This window comes from Xenopus laevis, chromosome 4S (assembly GCF_017654675.1).
Source record: "Xenopus laevis strain J_2021 chromosome 4S, Xenopus_laevis_v10.1, whole genome shotgun sequence".
Taxonomy (NCBI): Eukaryota; Metazoa; Chordata; class Amphibia; order Anura; family Pipidae; genus Xenopus; species Xenopus laevis.
Genome location: NC_054378.1, coordinates 129106317 through 129129638, shown reverse-complemented (window position 1 = coordinate 129129638; position 23322 = coordinate 129106317). Strand labels below are relative to the sequence as shown.

At 37.2% G+C, this 23322-nt stretch overlaps 1 protein-coding gene across 15 annotated transcripts in view; it reads right to left on the bottom strand.

Moving 5' to 3' along the window:
• The window catches only part of LOC108704587 (ERC protein 2), a 497481-nt gene that overhangs the window by 263097 nt on the left and 211062 nt on the right, over positions 1 to 23322 (bottom strand). For all 15 annotated transcript variants that reach the window (XR_005961048.1, XR_005961047.1, XR_005961049.1 and 12 more), the window contains one exon: positions 2440 to 2600. Coding sequence is in view for 1 of the 15 variants with exons in the window: in XM_041561864.1 (XP_041417798.1) it covers positions 2440 to 2600 (161 nt within the window). In the remaining 14 variants the exon portion in view is untranslated. The remainder of the gene's footprint in view (positions 1 to 2439; positions 2601 to 23322) is intronic.

The window sequence follows — 23322 nt, the reverse complement described above, 5'->3', positions numbered from 1 at the left end:
AATTCGAATTTTTGCATTTTTTTTTTAAATTCAAATCGAATTTGGACTATTCCTTGGTCGAAGTACACAAAAAAATTGCTTAAAATTCGGAAATTCATTCAAAAATTCACCTCGACCTTTGATAAATCTTCCCCTTAGTGATTTATTATACCCTGGGGGCTGCTAAAAGTCAGATTCCGAAAATACTCCATCTCCAAGTGGTCGGGTCCTGTAGAAGTCAATGACAAAGGTCCCATTTCAAATTTGAAAATATCATGCACTTTTTCTTTTTAGAAATTCAGAAAAATCGGATTTTGATAAATAACCCCCAACAGTTTCCTATCTACCAACTTTGATCAGTGAAATGAACAAGATTTCATTAAAGGGGGAGCCATTGTGATAATGAAAAATTCAATATAAACTTCTTCTCGTTAAAATAAGGGAACTTTCTAAATCTAATCGGCTGAAAATTCTGCACCCTTCATGTTACGCTTCACTCTCCCCCTCTCGGCATCTGTCTCCCTTCAGTGTCTCTTCAGACAGGAGTCAGATATTTGTTTTGGTTTGTCAAAATGACAGAAAATCAACAATCGCTATTTTCATCCGTCCGCACAAGTAATAGAGATTTCAGAAAAAGTAAAGTTGGAAACTTTGATCTGCTGCTTAATATCATTCAAATGAGTCAAAACTGACAGTTGAGAAACAAAGCCAATAGAGTCTACAAGAGATTGGTAAAGCGGGGTCGGCCGAGGGCTGCTCACAATCTGATCACAGACTCTTAGGGATAAAAACTTTAATTTGATTGCAATTCATCTTACTGGGGTTGGTGTTGAGACGTGGAGGCAACAGTTAAGTCAACCTGCCCCACTACCTAAAGTCCGAGGGTGTTTGCCGACATTCTTTAGTTTCTGCAGTGATCTTACTGGCATGTCTGGAGTTAATATGTCCATTATACATTTGTTATTCTTATTATTATTATTAACATGCCTTTATATAGCGGCAGAGCTGGAAAGTTAATGTGATTATACAACTAAATCACATGAAATACATATGTAGAACATATGGAGTTACATACATCACAACCAATACAGGTACAAAAGCAGAGAAAGGCCCTGTGCAAAAGGGCTTACAATCTAAAGGGAAGGTAATAAGGCACAAGGTTAACGTAAATTGACTGGTCTGCGGTTTCTGGAATGTGCATTGTGCATTTTCTACACTCTACAGTGATCATACTGACATGTCTGGGGTTAATGGAATGTACATTGTCTATTTCTGCAGTGATATTTGGGGTGAATAGATTGCTTATTGTGCATTTGCTCTAATGGTCATACTGAGAAATCTGGGGTTAAAGGAATGTACATTGTCTATTTCTGCAGTGATGTTACTGGCGTGTCTGGGGTTAATGGAATGTACATTGTCTATTTCTGCAGTGATGTTACTGGCATGTCTGGGGTTAATGGAATGTACATTGTCTATTTCTGCAGTGATATCTGGGGTTAATAGATTGCTGATTGTGCATTTGCTCTAATGGTCATACTGACATGTCTGGGGTTAATGGAATGTACATTGTCTATTTCTGCAGTGATGTTACTGGCGTGTCTGGGGTTAATGTAATGTACATTGTCTATTTCTGCAGTTATGTTACTGGCGTGTCTGGGGTTAATGTAATGTACATTGTCTATTTCTGCAGTTATGTTACTGGCGTGTCTGGGGTTAATGTAATGTACATTGTCTATTTCTGCAGTTATGTTACTGGCGTGTCTGGGGTTAATGTAATGTACATTGTCTATTTCTGCAGTTATGTTACTGGCGTGTCTGGGGTTAATGTAATGTACATTGTCTATTCCTGCAGTGATGTTACTGGCATGTCTGGGGTTAATGGAATGTACATTGTCTATTTCTGCAGTGATGTTACTGGCGTGTCTGGGGTTAATGGAATGTGCATTGTCTATTTCTGCAGTGATGTTACTGGTGTGTCTGGGGTTAATGCAATATACATTGTCTATTTCTGCAGTGATGTTACTGGCATGTCTGGGGTTAATGGAATGTACATTGTCTATTTCTGCAGTGATGTTAGTGGTGCGTCTGGGGTTAATGGAATATACATTGTCTATTTCTGCAGTGATGTTACTGGCGTGTCTCGGGTTAATGTAATGTACATTGTCTATTTCTGCAGTGATGTTACTGGCATGTCTGGGGTTAATAGATTATTGTGCATTTTCTCTAGAGGTCACACTGGGTAATTAAGGCTACAGGGGGTGTCAAAGAGGCGTGGTCTAAATTTGAAGCTTAACTTTTTACTTCATAATTGAATGTTTAGGGGTCGGCAGGAGAGCTTATGTTTTACTCCTGTTGGGGTGCAGCTCCCTGGTCACCCCCAGATATAACAGTCTCACTTCATAAAGCAAAGCGGTCACATGACTTCAGTAACAGGACAGGGGACATAAGGGCCGTTCTTACTTCATATCCAGTATCTCCTCCATCTGTTTCCTACGCTCTGCCCGCAGGTTAGACAGGTGAGCTTCCTTCTCTGACAGCGAGTGCTGAGAGGAGGCCAGACGGCCCTTAGTAGAGTCCAGCTCTTGCCTCGTCTTGTCTAGAGTGTTCATCAGTTCCTCTATCTGCAGCCATGAGAGACAGTATTGTAAGTCATTAGGAGGCATAAGGGAATTCATCATGAATAATAACCTGTACTGCAAGAACTGCACACTATATACAGAGAAGGAATGTTCTGGGCACACAATAAGCTATACCCTCATACTGTACTGTCTAAGGGAATCAATATGGCACCTCCTCCTCCCATATGTATAAATACAAATATACAGAGAAGGAATGTTCTGGGCACACAATAAGCTATACCCTCATACTGTACTGTCTAAGGGAATCAATATGGCACCTCCTCCTCCCATATGTATAAATACAAATATACAGAGAAGGAATGTTCTGGGCACACAATAAGCTATACCCTCATACTGTACTGTCTAAGGGAATCAATATGGCACCTCCTCCTCCCATATGTATAAATACAAATATACAGAGAAGGAATGTTCTGGGCACACAATAAGCTATACCCTCATACTGTACTGTCTAAGGGAATCAATATGGCACCTCCTCCTCCCATATGTATAAATACAAATATACAGAGAAGGAATGTTCTGGGCACACAATAAGCTATACCCTCATACTGTACTGTCTAAGGGAATCAATATGGCACCTCCTCCTCCCATATGTATAAATACAAATATACAGAGAAGGAATGTTCTGGGCACACAATAAGCTATACCCTCATACTGTACTGTCTAAGGGAATCAATATGGCACCTCCTCCTCCCATATGTATAAATACAAATATACAGAGAAGGAATGTTCTGGGCACACAATAAGCTATACCCTCATACTGTACTGTCTAAGGGAATCAATATGGCACCTCCTCCTCCCATATGTATAAATACAAATATACAGAGAAGGAATGTTCTGGGCACACAATAAGCTATACCCTCATACTGTACTGTCTAAGGGAATCAATATGGCACCTCCTCCTCCCATATGTATAAATACAAATATACAGAGAAGGAATGTTCTGGGCACACAATAAGCTATACCCTCATACTGTACTGTCTAAGGGAATCAATATGGCACCTCCTCCTCCCATATGTATAAATACAAATATACAGAGAAGGAATGTTCTGGGCACACAATAAGCTATACCCTCATACTGTACTGTCTAAGGGAATCAATATGGCACCTCTCTCCCATATGTATAAATACAAATATACAGAGAAGGAATGTTCTGGGCACACAATAAGCTATACCCTCATACTGTACTGTCTAAGGGAATCAATATGGCACCTCCTCCTCCCATATGTATAAATACAAATATACAGAGAAGGAATGTTCTGGGCACACAATAAGCTATACCCTCATACTGTACTGTCTAAGGGAATCAATATGGCACCTCTCTCCCATATGTATAAATACAAATATACAGAGAAGGAATGTTCTGGGCACACAATAAGCTATACCCTCATACTGTACTGTCTAAGGGAATCAATATGGCACCTCCTCCTCCCATATGTATAAATACAAATATACAGAGAAGGAATGTTCTGGGCACACAATAAGCTATACCCTCATACTGTACTGTCTAAGGGAATCAATATGGCACCTCCTCCTCCCATATGTATAAATACAAATATACAGAGAAGGAATGTTCTGGGCACACAATAAGCTATACCCTCATACTGTACTGTCTAAGGGAATCAATATGCCACCTCCTCCTCCCATATGTATAAATACAAATATACAGAGAAGGAATGTTCTGGGCACACAATAAGCTATACCCTCATACTGTACTGTCTAAGGGAATCAATATGGCACCTCCCTCCTCCCATATGTATAAATACAAATATACAGAGAAGGAATGTTCTGGGCACACAATAAGCTATACCCTCATACTGTACTGTCTAAGGGAATCAATATGGCACCTCCTTCTCCCATATGTATAAATACAAATATACAGAGAAGGAATGTTCTGGGCACACAATAAGCTATACCCTCATACTGTACTGTCTAAGGGAATCAATATGGCACCTCCTCCTCCCATATGTATAAATACAAATATACAGAGAAGGAATGCTTTGGGCTCACTCTCACGCTAAACTATTTATTTGAAGATTAAAAGTATATTAAAGGAAAATGTAACCTCTCCAGTAATTCAGAACAAATATTTTTCATACCAGATTTTCGTGGGGGAAATTCTCTGCCAGTGATAAGACCATGAGGGAAATACGAGGAATTAAGGAAAATATTTTGAAAAAGTCTCAGTTTCCTGATAGAGGAACCTCTTCCCTTGTAAAATTCTCTGTACGAGTGTAAAATAAACACACTTAGGGATACAACGATTTCAGTCAAAATGTTTCCCTTTTTTGTTTTTTTTAAAGAGAGGGGGAGGGAGGGGGTGTCAATGCTGAAGGCTCAATAAATGCTAAAAGAAGTCCAAATTTATCGCAAGGATTTTCAGACACAAGAATATTTGGTGAGTTCACACTGAAACATGTCAGATTAGGGAAACGAACTTGTGATGATTAGTCCAAAATTCGATTAGAATTTTAAATATCGAATATTGAAATTTATCATGTACTGTCTCTTTAAAACTTTGACTTCAACCATCCGCCATCTAAAACTGCCGAATTGCTGTTTTTGCCTATGGGGGACCTCCTAGAACCTTTTTGGAGTCATTTGGTGGACTTTGAAAAATCCAAGTTTTTTGGGGCAAATCCTTTGATTCGGATTCGATTGAATGCGGTAAAAGTTCGATACCAGCGATTCCAATACAGACTATTCACCCAAAATTAAAAACGTAAATTTTTTTATTAGATTTCTATTGGTCTTGTTTTTTATTCGAATAACGAGTTGATGGGAGTTTAAAGAAAAACTCCCATCACCTCAAAATTCGACCCTTGATAAATCTGCCCCTCAGTCCCGCAATCCATTGCATTACTGGCTCCATCTTGCATTTCTATCCCACAATATTATGGTGGTACAGTATCACACCTTCCAGCATTTTGGAAATAGAAAGAGGGAGAAAAAAATTTGCAGAGCCGAGCATGACGAAATTTTTATTGACCACGCCTATTGTGTATGGCCACACCCCTAATTACCATGTTCATTTTACAAAATTTGGCAGGTTATGAAAGTTTGAACAGATTTCTATGGGTTTTATGTGTTATTACAGTTATGCTAATGAAGGTGAATTGCCCCTTTAAGCTGACAGTTTCACAGTTTCCCCAAAAGACCTGCTTATCTTAAATTGTTACAATTGTTTCTTTGCTTATCTTAAATTGTTACAATTGTTTCTTTGCTTATCTTAAATTGTTACAATTGTTTCTTTGCTTATCTTAAATTGTTACAATTGTTTCTTTGCTTATCTTAAATTGTTACAATTGTTTCTTTGCTTATCTTAATTGTTACGATTGTTTCTTTGCTTATCTTAAATTGTTACAATTGTTTATTTGCTTATCTTAAATTGTTACAATTGTTTCTTTGCTTATCTTAAATTGTTACAATTGTTTCTTTGCTTATCTTAAATTGTTACAATTGTTTCTTTGCTTATCTTAAATTGTTACAATTGTTTCTTTGCTTATCTTAATTGTTACGATTGTTTCTTTGCTTATCTTAAATTGTTACAATTGTTTCTTTGCTTATCTTAAATTGTTACAATTGTTTCTTTGCTTATCTTAAATTGTTACGATTGTTTCTTTGCTTATCTTAAATTGTTACAATTGTTTCTTTGCTTATCTTAAATTGTTACAAAAGTATCTAAGTGCACCTGTCATATATTCTTGGCTCTCTATCAAAAGTCTAGAGTTTTAGAAACTTTGTATCTTTTTCTGGCTGTTATTTTTCTTAATCCCCTGGCCACCAATGTATTATTCCAATATTCAATATTCTATAGGCCCCTGCCACCAATGCTTTTTTAAAAAATATTCTTTGGGGCCCCAATTTTTTTTAACTTGTAAGGGGGGCCCTGATGCCAATGTTTTTTTAAAAAATATTTTTTGGGGCCCCAATTTTTTTTAACTTGTAAGGGGGGCCCTGACGCCAATTTTTTTAAAAAAATATTTTTTGGTGCCCCAATTTTTTTTAACTTGTAAGTGGGGCCCTGACGCCAATGTATTTTTTAAAAAAATATTTTTTGGGGCCCCTTGTAATGAAATGTGTTTCATGAATTTTTCGCCGTTTTTTTGATTTTTCGTCAAAGTGAAACAGGACAGATTGGCTCATCACTAGAGGTGAGTTGGGGTCACAGATCAGTGGCTCTATTCCCAGCCTATAGCAAAGGGGCTGTTACTTATCTGAATAGGTAAAGGGGCCGTGAGCAAACGTTGGATCATATAAAGGGGCTCAACCCCAAACCTCTGCAGTAAAGAGTGAAAATCCCTTGTTCCTATAGACACAGTATGGAAACAGCTCTGGTACTTACTGCAGAGGTAGGTGCCGGCACAGTGTCCCTTCCTGATACATTAACATATAAATTCCTCTAGAGACGGAAGAGCTTTTTGCCTTTAATCCTCTGCCGATTGGGCACAGCTCAGTCCCTTTCAATAAGGAGCAACCGCAGCGACTCTGCATTCTGATTCGCTGAAAGATTCGGGTAATTGATGGTTCTTCCATGTGCAGAGGGGAGGCCGATGGGAAGAAATAGACGCGTTTAAATCCTATAAGTGCCACTTATTCACTGTATGATCTGGAAAAAGTCACTTCTCTTTGTGTTTAACCCCCTTCATCTGTTCCCCTTTCATCTTCCTTTTCTCTGTCCTCTGTTTGGCCTTTGCTAAAAGCTTGTAGGGTGGGACGGCTCCTTTGTGTTGGGTAAGTGCTCAGGGGATTGTGGGTAATGGAGGCTACACTGGGGCAACTATAGACAAGTCTGGTCACAAGAGGATCCAAACAGTGGGGTCTGATTCCTCTATAGTTGCAAAGATTTCCCATTCCCCAGACTCTCTCCTTCCTGCAGGTTTGCTCATAGTCTGTACAGAGAGATCCCATAAAACTATGGCAGCATAGGTATTCCCTGTACTAAGCACAATTCAGCAGAAACAGTCCCCTAAGTTTGGTCATAGTCTGTACAGAGAGGTCCCATAAAACTATGGCAGCATAGGTATTCCCTGTACTAAGCACAATTCAGCAGGAACAGTCCCTAAGTTTGCTTATAGTCTGTAAAGAGAGATCCCATAAAACTATGGCAGCATAGGTATCCCCTGTACTAAGCACAATTCAGCAGGAACAGTCCCCTAAATTTGGTCATAGTCTGTACAGAGAGATCCCATAAAACTATGACAGCATAGGTATTCCCTGTACTAAGCACAATTCAGCAGGAACAGTCCCTAAGTTTGCTTATAGTCTGTAAAAAGAGATCCCATAAAACTATGGCAGCATAGGTATCCCCTGTACTAAGCACAATTCAGCAGGAACAGTCCCTAAGTTTGCTCATAGTCTGTACAGAGAGATCCCATAAAACTATGGCAGCATAGGTATTCCCTGTACTTAACACAATTCAGCAGGAACAGCCCCCTAAGTTTGCTCATAGTTTGTACAGAGAGATGAAATAAAACTACGATGGCAATGGCACTAGGATGGTTTTGAGGGTTTAGTCTCTGTCCACAAAGCAACAAAAGTCTATGTGCCATTGCTCTTACAGTAGGACAGAAAGATGATCCCCATCCTGAATGATATTTAATAAAGTTAGGGCCCAATATCTTTCCAGCCCATAATGAAACTTCACCCCACAAGCCTCAGGTAAAACTTGTCTATTAGCTCTGAGCTTAGGGTGCCCCATTCTTTGAAACAATAATTAATAATATTAATAATAATAATAGTGTCCTGTCCCTTTAAGATGGTGTGTTTCCAGTGGTGCCTAATGAAGTGCTGAATCAGAATATTGTGGCCCCATTCCTGTCCCGAGCCAGAAGGCCAGCAGGCTGCAGTGTGGGCAAGTCAATTCCTTGGGGCCAGTAACAATTAGGCAGTGTAATTTGCAGCGGGGGCTGTAGATAAGTCGTGTGACTCTATAACTGGTGTTAAAGCCCAGGGCTGTCAGACGGGCCCCTCTGCTCAATGTCACTCACACTGTGTATAAAAGGTGACTAAAGTGAGTACAAATGTTGATCTTTGGAGCAGGCAAGTCTACAGCCCTCCAGACATCTAGTATTTCATGTGCGGGGTCAGCGGGGGGGGGGGGGGGGGGCAAGCTTTCAGCATTTGCCAAAATGTCCCTCTTTGCACAATGTTCCCCTGCGCCATTAATCCCCAAATCCACCACGCGATCTGATCATCGACCAAACGCCTGATTATCAGTCTCTGATTCTTAGTAAATGGCGATATTAGGCACAGTCAGGAGATATTGCTTTACTGCCCGCGCTGCACTTAAAATAGGGAACGACTTGCCCTTTATTTCCGCCTGCCTTTAATCCGACATTAGAAATTGCCGGCCTGTCACACCGAGTTACTACACTGAGTAGAATAGGGAACGGCTCTGTCACAGTTCATTTGCTGAGTTCTCAGCAGTCGCAACAAAAGGTTCTCATTTAATTCAAGGGGTGTGAATTGTTCGTGACAAAGAATGAGGGATTTTGAAAGAAATAAATCTGTGAGAAATAGTAAGAAATCTATTTCATTTGACATTTCTTTGTTCACGTCGGTTTACTTTCCTCTTCCAATGCGTTTGTTTCTAAACAGTCTAAACAGAATGTTCTGTTATACAGATAGCTAGAATCTCAGCTGCCATAAAGCAGGACAGGACTGCTGCTTACAATGGGGATCAGATAGGATCTGTGCAGTCACTGGGACAGAATGTTCTGTTATACAGATAGCTAGAATCTCAGCTGCCATAAAGCAGGACAGGACTGCTGCTTACACTGGGGATCAGATAGGATCTGTGCAGCCACTGGGACAGAATGTTCTGTTATACAGATAGCTAGAATCTCAGCTGCCATAAAGCAGGACAGGACTGCTGCTTACAATGGGGATCAGATAGGATCTGTGCAGCCACTGGGACAGAATGTTCTGTTATACAGATAGCTAGAATCTCAGCTGCCATAAAGCAGGACAGGACTGCTGCATATCAAAAGAAAAGAAAGAAAAGAAAATACATACAATGATAAGTAAAACAAGCAATATTCTCCTATTGTCTCATACTCCCTACACCTTTTAGATTGTAAGCTCTTTTGGGAAGGGCCCTCTTTTTCAGGTAATGGTTATTTTTGTTATGCTCGCTGTATGTTCTTGCCGGACATGAAATGCAGAACCAACCCAAAGAAGTCACACCACCCTCCTCTAACCATCCATTTTCAAATAAAGACCCAATTAAGGACACAGTTATCACAAGGATAATGAACCGATGTGCGCGCAACGTGGATTTGAATATTGTTCCGAATAATGTTTATTATTGAGCAGGTGAAAACCATTGTATCCCATGGAGCAGAAACCTGGGAATCTGCTCCGGATCTGTCAGTGGGAAAAGTCCTGAATAGTTTTTCAACCAGCGAGGAAAGCCGAGAGCAAAGCGAGTCTACGAGAAACTCACAAAAGCTACGCAATCGATTCCCCCTAATGTTTTACACTACAGAAATACTAAGGAAAAAAATGATATTGGAAATCTGTATTTTTTCATTGTTGTAATTTTAAATAAAAGGATTTGCATAAATCTGCATGAAATCCCCAAAGTGGCTAAAGTGCAGTGAAACCCCATGTGCGACATTCACAGACATTCGCTGGGTCTGTTCGGGCTTCCGATGGAAAATGAAATTGGGGAAAGGTGAGGGAGCGCTAATTACATGTGACTAGTGAAAATAAACATGTCATTTGGGCTGGAATACACAGCGTTAGATCTCCATGACATACAGACAGGCTTCTGTAGCTCTAACACATTCCCCCTTCACTGGTAACATTGTAACAATCAGCAGTGATCCCTGAGACACATTCCTTATCATACTATGTATATTATTTACTGGAAATTCTCAATCATACTATGTATATTATTTACTGGAAATTCTCTATCATACTATGTATATTATTTACTGGAGATTCTCTATCATACTATGTATATTATTTACTGGAAATTCTCTATCATACTATGTATTTATTTACTGGAAATTCTCTATCATACTATGTATATTATTTACTGGAAATTCTCTATCATACCTATGTATATTATACACTGGAAATTCTCTTATCATATCTATGTATATTATTTACTGGAAATTCTTATCATACTATGTATAGTTATACACTGGAAATTCTCTATCATACTATGTATATTATTTACTGGAAATTCTCTATCAACTATGTATATTATTCACTGGAAATTCTCTATCATACTATGTATTTATTTACTGGAAATTCTCTATCATACTATGTATATTATTACTGGAAATTCTCTATCATACTATGTATATTATTACTGGAAATTCTCGTATCCATACTATGTATATTATTTACTGGAAATTCTCTAATCAATACTATTTATATTAATTTATACTCGGAAATTCTCTATCATACTATGTATTTATTTACTGGAAATTCTCTATCAATACTATGTATTATTTACTGGAAATTCTCTATCATACACTGGAAAATTCTCTATCATACTAATGTATGTTATTTAACTTTCTCTATATTCTGGAATTCTCTATCATACTACATGTATATTATTTACTGGAATTCTCTATCATACTATGTATATTATACAATACTTGTATTTATTCTGGAAATTCTCTATCATACTATGTATTTATTTTACTGGGAAATTCTCTATCATACTATGTATATATTACTCATCATGGGAAATTCTCTATCATACTATGTCATCTGGCATACTATGTATATATTTACTGGAAATTCTCTGATCATACTATGTTATATTATTTACTGGAAATTCTCTATCATACATGTATATTTTACACTGGAAATTCTCTATCTACTAGTATATTATTTACTGGAATATTATGTATATTATTTACTCTATCATACAACTGTTCTCAATCATACTATGTATATTATTTCTGGAAAGTCTCTATCATACTATGTATATTATTTACTGGAAAATTCTCTATCATATTATGTATATTATTTACTGGAAATTCTCTATCATACTATGTATATTATTTACTGGAAATTCTCTTTCATTATTTACTGGAAATTCTCTATCCTAATATGTATACTTATTTACTGGAAATTCTCTATCATAATATGTATATTATTTACTGGAATTCTCTATCATACTATGTTATTATTTACTGGAAATTCCTCTATCATACTATGTAATTATTTACTGGAAATTCTCTATCTTACTATGTATATTATTAACTGTAAATTCTCTATCATACTATGTATATTATTTACTGGAAATTCTCTATCATACTATGTATATTATTTACTGGAAATTCCTCTATCATATTATGTATATTATTCACTGGAAATTCTCTATCATACTATGTATTTATTTACTGGAAATTCTCTATCATACTATGTATATTATTTACTGGAAATTCTCTATCATACTATGTATATTATTTAACTAGAGATTCTCTAATCATATTATGTATATTTTACTGGAAATTCCTCGTATCATACTATGTATATTATTTACTGAAATTCTCTATCATACTATGTATATTATACACTGGAAATTCTCTATCATACTATGTATATTATTTACTGGAAATTCTCTATCATACTATGTATATTATTTACTGGAAATTCTCTATCATACTATGTAATATTATTTACTGGAAATTCTCTATCAACTATGTATATTATTCACTGGAAATTCTCTATCATACTATGTATTTATTTACTGGAAATTCTCTATCATACTATGTATATTATTTACTGGAAATTCTCTATCATACTATGTATTTATTTACTGGAAATTCTCTATCATACTATGTATATTATTTACTGGAAATTCTCTATCATACTATGTATATTATTTACTGGAAATTCTCTATCATACTATGTATATTATTTACTGGAAATTCTCTATCATACTATGTATTTATTTACTGGAAATTCTCTATCATACTATGTATTTATTTACTGGAAATTCCTCTATCATACTATGTATATTATTTACTGGAAATTCTCTATCATATTATGTATATTATTCACTGGAAATTCCTCTATCATACTATGTATTTATTTACTGGAAATTCTCTATCATACTATGTATTTATTTACTGGAAATTCTCTATCATACTATGTATATTATTTACTGGAAATTCTCTATCATACTATGTATATTATACAATGGAAATTCTCTATCATACTATGTTATTTATTTTACTGGAAATTCTCTATCATACTATGTATTTATTTACTGGAAATTCTCTATCATACTATGTATATTATTTACTTGGAAATTCTCTATCATCACTGAAATTCTCTATCATACTATGTATTTATTTACTACTGGAAATTCTCTATCATACTATGTATTTATTTACTGGAAATTCTCTATCATACTTGTATATTATTTACTGGAAATTCTCTATCATACTATGTATATTATACTGGAAATCTCTCTATCATACTATGTATTTATTTACTGGAAATTCTCTATCATACTATGTATTTATTTACTGGAAATTCTCTATCATACTATGTATTTATTTACTGGAAATTCTCTATCATACTATGTATATTATTTACTGGAAATTCTCTATCATACTATGTATATTATACACTGGAAATTCTCTATCATACTATGTATATTATTTACTGGAAATTCTCTATCATACTATGTATATTATTTACTGGAAATTCTCTATCATACTATGTATATTTTACACTGGAAATTCTCTATCATACTATGTATATTATTTACTGGAAATTCTCTATCAACTATGTATATTATTTACTGGAAATTCTCTATCATACTATGTATATCATTTACTGGAAATTCTCAATCATACTATGTATATTATTTACTGGAAAGTCTCTATCATACTATGTATATTATTTACTGGAAATTCTCTATCATATTATGTATATTATTTACTGGAAATTCTCTATCATACTATGTATATTATTTACTGGAAATTCTCTTTCATTATTTACTGGAAATTCTCTATCCTAATATGTATATTATTTACTGGAAATTCTCTATCATACTATGTATATTATACACTGGAAATTCTCTATCATACTATGTATATTATTTACTGGAAATTCTCTATCATACTATGTATTTATTTACTGGAAATTCTCTATCATACTATGTATATTATTTACTGGAAATTCTCTATCATACTATGTATATTATTTACTGGAAATTCTCTATCATACTATGTATATTATTTACTGGAAATTCTCTATCTTACTATGTATATTATTAACTGTAAATTCTCTATCATACTATGTATATTATTTACTGGAAATTCTCTATCATACTATGTATATTATTTACTGGAAATTCTCTATCATATTATGTATATTATTCACTGGAAATTCTCTATCATACTATGTATTTATTTACTGGAAATTCTCTATCATACTATGTATATTATTTACTGGAAATTCTCTATCATACTATGTATTTATTTACTGGAAATTCTCTATCATACTATGTATATTATTTACTGGAAATTCTCTATCATACTATGTATATTATTTACTGGAGATTCTCTATCATATTATGTATATTATTTACTGGAAATTCTCTATCATACTATGTATATTATTTACTGGAAATTCTCTATCATACTATGTATATTATACACTGGAAATTCTCTATCATACTATGTATATTATTTACTGGAAATTCTCTATCATACTATGTATATTATTTACTGGAAATTCTCTATCATACTATGTATATTATTTACTGGAAATTCTCTATCAACTATGTATATTATTCACTGGAAATTCTCTATCATACTATGTATTTATTTACTGGAAATTCTCTATCATACTATGTATATTATTTACTGGAAATTCTCTATCATACTATGTATTTATTTACTGGAAATTCTCTATCATACTATGTATATTATTTACTGGAAATTCTCTATCATACTATGTATATTATTTACTGGAAATTCTCTATCATACTATGTATATTATTTACTGGAAATTCTCTATCATACTATGTATTTATTTACTGGAAATTCTCTATCATACTATGTATTTATTTACTGGAAATTCTCTATCATACTATGTATATTATTTACTGGAAATTCTCTATCATATTATGTATATTATTCACTGGAAATTCTCTATCATACTATGTAGTTATTTACTGGAAATTCTCTATCATACTATGTATTTATTTACTGGAAATTCTCTATCATACTATGTATATTATTTACTGGAAATTCTCTATCATACTATGTATATTATTTACTGGAAATTCTCTTTCATTATTTACTGGAAATTCTCTATCCTAATATGTATATTATTTACTGGAAATTCTCTATCATACTATGTATATTATTTACTGGAAATTCTCTATCATACTATGTATATTATTTACTGGAAATTCTCTATCATACTATGTATATTATTTACTGGAAATTCTCTATCTTACTATGTATATTATTAACTGGAAATTCTCTATCATGCTATGTATATTATTTACTGGAAATTCTCTATCATACTATGTATATTATTTACTGGAAATTCTCTATCATATTATGTATATTATTTACTGGAAATTCTCTATCATACTATGTATATTATTCACTGGAAATTCTCTATCATACTATGTATATTATTTACTGGAAATTCTCTATCATATTATGTATATTATTTACTGGAAATTCTCTATCATACTATGTATATTATTTACTGGAAATTCTCTATCATACTATGCATATTATTCACTGCAAATACCTTATGATACTATTTATATTGTTCACTGGAAATTCCTTATAATACTATGTATAGTATTCAATGGAAATTTCTTATAATACAATGTGTTTTATTCATTGGAAATTCCCTATGATACTATTTATATTATTCACTAGACATTCCCTATGATACTATGTATATTATTCACTGCAAATTCATGTTTCGGAACCTTTAAAAAACACAGAATATCATTAACATTTTATAAATACATTTTATTTTGTCTCCCCCAATCACAGGGTCGGACTGGCCTATCAGTAGACGGGGAAATCCCAGAGGGCCCCATTCCTGATGGATGCCACATCTCTTGCCTGTCACCCGTTTGTCTGTTTTTTTTGTGTTAGAGACTTAGTGATGGGGGGTAAAGGTGGCAGCAGCAGTGGAAAGGGTTAATGGTAGCAGGGGGAGGGCCCTTCAGGTACCCAGCTGAACACAGCCAATAGTTATACCCAGATTGTACATTTCCCTACACTTGCCCATCTCTAACCCGCCCCTCTATGTCCTGTACCAATAGCTTTATATATCGGTGGCTATAGACTGAGGCATCACAGGAGAGGGAAGGGCTAACAAAAAGACTTGGAGTATATGCTGTGCTATAACTTGGCCAATAGAACATCCAAAAGTATTGCCCCCCCCCCACCTATAACCTTCACCCCATTATTGGCCCAATCTTTCCCCACTCATTGGTTTTAATAATAGTAATAATCCCATTAGCTTTATATTCATACTCACAGTGGTGAATTTACTCTGCCTTAATTTATCCTTCTTATCTCTCCCACTCGTGTAGCCAAATTCAATCCAAGTGTTGTAAATATACAGAAATCTTTCCACTAAAGGTCAGGGCACAAGCTCAGATTCGGGGAGATTAGTCGCACAGTGACAAATCTCCTCTTCTTCAGGGAGACTCATGTCCCCGAACTGCCTGCCGCCGGCTAGAATGTAAATCGATGGTGGGATGGCACTCAAAACGATTAGTTTTCCGAAGTCGCCTGAAGTTTCCTCGTGAGAAAATTTCGGGCAACTTTAGAAAACAAAGCGTTCTGAGTGCCATCCTGCTGCCCATTTACATTCTAGCTGGCGTGAGGCAGTTCGGGGACATTAGTCGCCCCGAAGAAGAGGAGATTGTCGCAGGGCGACTAATCGCCCTGAATCTGAGCGTGTGCCCTGACCAATCCATTGAGAAACTTAGATTGTGTCTGTCCCTTTCTCTGCACTGCTGCCTCTGACTCCTGATACAACTTCCCAATATCCATTCATTCCTCATTCTCACTGGGTTTATAGTTCTGTGTAACTGTCATTGTGTCTGTCCCTTTCTCTGCACTGCTGCCTCTGACTCCTGATACAACTTCCCAATATTCATTCATTCCTCATTCTCACTGGGTTTATAGTTCTGTGTAACTGTCATTGTGTCTGTCCTTTTCTCTTCCCTGCACTGCTGCTTCTGACTCCTGATACAACTTCCCAATATCCATTCATTCCTCATTCTCACTGGGTTTATAGTTCTGTGTAACTGTCATTGTGTCTGTCCCTTTCTCTGCACTGCTGCTTCTGACTCCTGATACAACTTCCCAATATCCATTCATTCCTCATTCTCACTGGGTTTATAGTTCTGTGTAACTGTCATTGTGTCTGTCCCTTTCTCTTCTCTGCACTGCTGCTTCTGACTCCTGATACAACTTCCCAATATCCATTCATTCCTCATTCTCACTGGGTTTATAGTTCTGTGTAACTGTCATTGTGTCTGTCCCTTTCTCTGCACTGCTGCTTCTGACTCCTGATACAACTTCCCAATATCCATTCATTCCTCATTCTCACTGGGTTTATAGTTCTGTGTAACTGTCATTGTGTCTGTCCCTTTCTCTGCACTGCTGCTTCTGACTCCTGATACAACTTCCCAATATCCATTCATTCCTCATTCTCACTGGGTTTATAGTTCTGTGTAACTGTCATTGTGTCTGTCCCTTTCTCTTCTCTGCACTGCTGCTTCTGACTCCTGATACAACTTCCCAATATCCATTCATTCCTCATTCTCACTGGGTTTATAGTTCTGTGTAACTGTCATTGTGTCTGTCCCTTTCTCTGCACTGCTGCTTCTGACTCCTGATACAACTTCCCAATATCCATTCATTCCTCATTCTCACTGGGTTTATAGTTCTGTGTAACTGTCATTGTGTCTGTCCCTTTCTCTGCACTGCTGCTTCTGACTCCTGATACAACTTCCCAATATACATTCATTCCTCATTCTCACTGGGTTTATAGTTCTGTGTAACTGTCATTGTGTCTGTCCCTTTCTCTTCTCTGCACTGCTGCCTCTGACTCCTGATACAACTTCCCAATATCCATTCATTCCTCATTCTCACTGGGTTTATAGTTCTGTGTAACTGTCATTGTGTCTGTCCCTTTCTCTTCTCTGCACTGCTGCCTCTGACTCCTGATACAACTTCCCAATATCCATTCATTCCTCATTCTCACTGGGTTTATAGTTCTGTGTAACTGTCATTGTGTCTGTCCCCTTCTCTGCACTGCTGCCTCTGACTCCTGATACAACTTCCCAATATCCATTCATTCCTCATTCTCACTGGGTTTATAGTTCAGTGTAACTGTCATTGTGTCTGTCCCTTTCTCTTCTCTGCACTGCTGGTTCTGACTCCTGATACAACTTCCCAATATCCATTCATTCCTCATTCTCACTGGGTTTATAGTTCTGTGTAACTGTCATTGTGTCTGTCCCTTTCTCTGCACTGCTGCCTCTGACTCCTGATACAACTTCCCAATATCCATTCATTCCTCATTCTCACTGGGTTTATAGTTCTGTGTAACTGTCATTGTGTCTGTCCCTTTCTCTTCTCTGCACTGCTGCCTCTGACTCCTGATACAACTTCCCAATATCCATTCATTCCTCATTCTCACTGGGTTTATAGTTCTGTGTAACTGTCATTGTGTCTGTCCCTTTCTCTGCACTGCTGCCTCTGACTCCTGATACAACTTCCCAATATCCATTCATTCCTCATTCTCACTGGGTTTATAGTTCTGTGTAACTGTCATTGTGTCTGTCCCTTTCTCTTCTCTGCACTGCTGCTTCTGACTCCTGATACAACTTCCCAATATCCATTCATTCCTCATTCTCACTGGGTTTATAGTTCTGTGTAACTTTCAGTGCTATTGTCGGTCACTATCTGTCCCTTTATGTTGTCGGATTCTGGCTCTTTGTTACAGTCGGTTCCCAGCTGGCTTTGGCAACACGGGTTCAGGATTCAGAACCAGGAGTGCAGACAATATGAGACAACAGCAATTGCATTGAGACATTACTATAAAGCCAAAAAGGATATAGGAATGAATGGATATTGGGAAGTTGCTTAGAGTGATATTTATTTCTTAAAAAAAACAGATTTTAAGTGGATTTCCCCTTTAATCATGCAAATAGAAGAAAAGGTTTCCTAGACTCAGGTCGACTTATTATTTAGCAGACGGCATCCCTTATATAATTAAGACTTTTGGTAGAAGTCACCTGCATTAGGCAGTGAAGGGGTTACTGTGAATGGGTTTCCAGGGCCAATAAAAGGGGTCTCAGTTGGGAGCAAGGCACACGCTGATAGCTGGAATGTGCAGATAATTATACTGGAGGCAGGTCCGTTGCTATAAGTCCCTATAATATCACCTCTGAGATCAGGCCGAGACATTCCAGGCTGAATTAGGGTTTGTTTGGAGAGGATTTAGCACTCGGAGATCACATATAACCTGAGAGACCACCAATTTCCACATCTAAACATCCCCTTTTATCCCGAGACTGAGCGCAAAACATTGAAGGATTTGGACTTAATTTGCCCAAATGGGTCTCTTTGGCCATTTCCGCCCCCCGTCATTAGGCAGAACCTTGAGCTTAGGGGGAATATGATTGTGTCGGGTCTAATCAGTGACAGACACCTATGAAAACACCGGCACTTGTTCGACTGTCTCCAGCGACACTAAGAGCTCTCACTGCTGAAACAACATGAGTGGAAAAACATCTCGGCCCCACAAGAGAGACCAGTCATGAGGAGATTTACTAAGTAAACAGGGCGGCGTTTTCACTGATTCGATACCTTTGCTTATAAAATCCCATCATGAACAGGCGTCTCACTGAATAAAGGGGAAAATGCAGCCTCCTCATAAGCACCATCTATATTACACTTACTTTCCTTTAAATACACAGGAAACAACTGTCTCCCCTCTATATCTACAACATTCCCAGAACATTCCTTCTCTGCATATTTGTATTTATACATATGGGAGGAGGGAGGTGCCATATTGATTCCCTTAGACAGTACAGTATGAGGGTATAGCTTATTGTGTGCCCAGAACATTCCTTCTCTGTATATTTGTATTTATACATATGGGAGGAGGAGGTGCCATATTGATTCCCTTAGACAGTACAGTATGAGGGTATAGCTTATTGTGTGCCCAGAACATTCCTTCTCTGTATATTTGTATTTATACATATGGGAGGAGGAGGTGCCATATTGATTCCCTTAGACAGCACAGTATGAGGGTATAGCTTATTCTGTGCCCAGAACATTCCTTCTCTGTATATTTGTATTTATACATATGGGAGGAGGAGGTGCCATATTGATTCCCTTACAGTACAGTATGAGGGTATAGCTTATTGTGTGCCCAGAACATTCCTTCTCTGTATATTTGTATTTATACATATGGGAGGAGGAGGTGCCATATTGATTCCCTTACAGTACAGTATGAGGGTATAGCTTATTGTGTGCCCAGAACATTCCTTCTCTGTATATTTGTATTTATACATATGGGAGGAGGAGGTGCCATATTGATTCCCTTAGACAGTACAGTATGAGGGTATAGCTTATTGTGTGCCCAGAACATTCCTTCTCTGTATATTTGTATTTATACATATGGGAGGAGGTGCCATATTGATTCCCTTAGACAGTACAGTATGAGGGTATAGCTTATTGTGTGCCCAGAACATTCCTTCTCTGTATATTTGTATTTATACATATGGGAGGAGGAGGTGCCATATTGATTCCCTTAGACAGTACAGTATGAGGGTATAGCTTATTGTGTGCCCAGAACATTCCTTCTCTGTATATTTGTATTTATACATATGGGAGGAGGAGGTGCCATATTGATTCCCTTAGACAGCACAGTATGAGGGTATAGCTTATTCTGTGCCCAGAACATTCCTTCTCTGTATATTTGTATTTATACATATGGGAGGAGGAGGTGCCATATTGATTCCCTTACAGTACAGTATGAGGGTATAGCTTATTGTGTGCCCAGAACATTCCTTCTCTGTATATTTGTATTTATACATATGGGAGGAGGAGGTGCCATATTGATTCCCTTACAGTACAGTATGAGGGTATAGCTTATTGTGTGCCCAGAACATTCCTTCTCTGTATATTTGTATTTATACATATGGGAGGAGGAGGTGCCATATTGATTCCCTTAGACAGTACAGTATGAGGGTATAGCTTATTGTGTGCCCAGAACATTCCTTCTCTGTATATTTGTATTTATACATATGGGAGGAGGTGCCATATTGATTCCCTTAGACAGTACAGTATGAGGGTATAGCTTATTGTGTGCCCAGAACATTCCTTCTCTGTATATTTGTATTTATACATATGGGAGGAGGAGGTGCCATATTGATTCCCTTAGACAGTACAGTATGAGGGTATAGCTTATTGTGTGCCCAGAACATTCCTTCTCTGTATATTTGTATTTATACATATGGGAGGAGGAGGTGCCATATTGATTCCCTTAGACAGTACAGTATGAGGGTATAGCTTATTGTGTGCCCAGAACATTCCTTCTCTGTATATTTTTATTGGGCACCTTAGTCCAAACTTAACTAGGGGTCGCCATCAGAACACAAATATTCATAGTATGACCATCTTCCAATAATTTATGGCTACACTGTTGACATCACAGATCTGGATCTGGAAATAAATGAATAAACTGCGCTGTTTATATCAAAGGGGCCCGGCTCTCATGTAATAATGTTACTGATCAACAAGCTACACGCTGTACATTTATACAATTATATACATATTTCAGTTTCATTCATGCAGCTCTGTTTACTTGCTGCTTAGATTGTCAGCTCTACAGGTCAGGGGTCACCTTAGTCCTGTATGTGCCTTCCGCTGTAGTTCATAAGGACATATCTGCACTGATGGTGGCAGAGAACTGCATTGACTTTATTGCTCATTACTTGGACCAACGACAGGAAAAAAAGTCTAATTTTGCCATAAGATTGTGTCACTGGGACAGTGTATTTCCTGACACCTGTGTTGGCCAAGAACAGCAGTTCCGTCTTGCTTTATGGCAGGAATTTCAAGAGCAACAGTCTCACAAGACAATAAGGAAGGAAGCTTTGCACCCCCCCCTCGCACCACTTCGCCAGTCGCAAATGCGTTACGAATACGCTAATTCACTAAAATGCAATTCGGGCTTCGAACGCTGACGACTTTTCAGTAGCATTACTTAGGCTTTACAGGCATTCCATAGAGAAGATGCGCTAGCTTTCATTTGCTCCTAACGAAAATTCGCTAGTGATCTTGCGCTTAGGTTCATTTGCATACAGCGGAAAATTTAAAGTTGTATGGACGTCTTTATTATAAATGGTGCAAATGCTTGAAGTTACCACTTTTTATTACAAATGTCCAGGGAACCTTAATAAAGACAAGAGAGTTAATATAATGCCCCTACACATGAGCCCACTGTAAAATGTTCCAAAAAAAATCTAAGTTATGACTTTTGCAGTCAATCTCGCTTGAAAAAAGGAAAAGTCGCCAGCGTTTTTCGAACTTTGATGCATTTCCGTCACACAGGACATGATGCAACAGAATGTTGAGGAAGATTTAACTGCTTTATAGCACTTTGCCTGGTGTGAGGTGGAAAAGTCAACTCTGGCAAAAGAGCTAACATTCAGTAAAATCCGCACTTTAGTGAATTTGCAGAGTAGCGCCCGTTCGACAGAGCGAAAATACGCCTGGCGATAGGGTCCAAACTGCGCTAGCGATGGTCTGTTTCTTTCGAACTGGCGATGTCCCTTAGGATGGCAACACTAGCAAATTGTCGTTATCGTTAGCCACTTCGCTCTTTAGTAAATCTTCCCCATGGAGTCAGCGAGAGATAAAAACGACACCGTTATTGATTTGTCTTGCTATAGACATGACCGAAGTGTTAAAGGGGAAATATTTCCTTCTGCATCTTGTCACCAGGTTGAAGCAACCCTATTCCTAGGCTCCTGCAATGGAAAGTCTCCGTATACAAATCACCAAGGGGCTGATTCACTATGGGTCGAATATCGAGGGTTAATTAACCCTCGATATTCGACTAGGAATTGAAATCCTTCGACTTAGAATATCGAAGTCGAAGGACTTAGCGCAGAAAATTCGATCGAACGATCGAAGGATTATTCCTTCGATCGAACGATTAAATCCTTCGAATCGAACGATTCGAAGGATTTTAATCCAACGATCGATGGAATATCCTTCGATCAAAAAAAGTTAGCCAAGCCTATGGGGACCTTCCCCATAGGCTAACATTGACTTCGGTAGCTTTTATCTGCCGAACTAGGGGGTCAAAGTTTTTTTTAAAGAGACAGTACTTCGACTATCGAATGGTCGAATAGTCGAACGATTTTTAGTTCGAATCCTTCTATTCGAAGTCGTAGTCGAAGGTCGAAGTAGCCCATTCGATGGTCGAAGTAGCCCAAAAAAACCTTCGAAATTCGAAGTATTTTTACTTCGAATCCTTCACTCGAATTTAGTGGATCAGCCCCCAACTGTCATTCAGTATTTCTAAAAACATTTTCCCGGAGCCAAATTCATTTTTGTTTTTTCTGTCTGAATTTTTTAAGTCTTGGACAACCTGTCACAACAAAGGCGTTCTCCGCAGGACTGAATGGACATTGTTATCGTCGCATTTC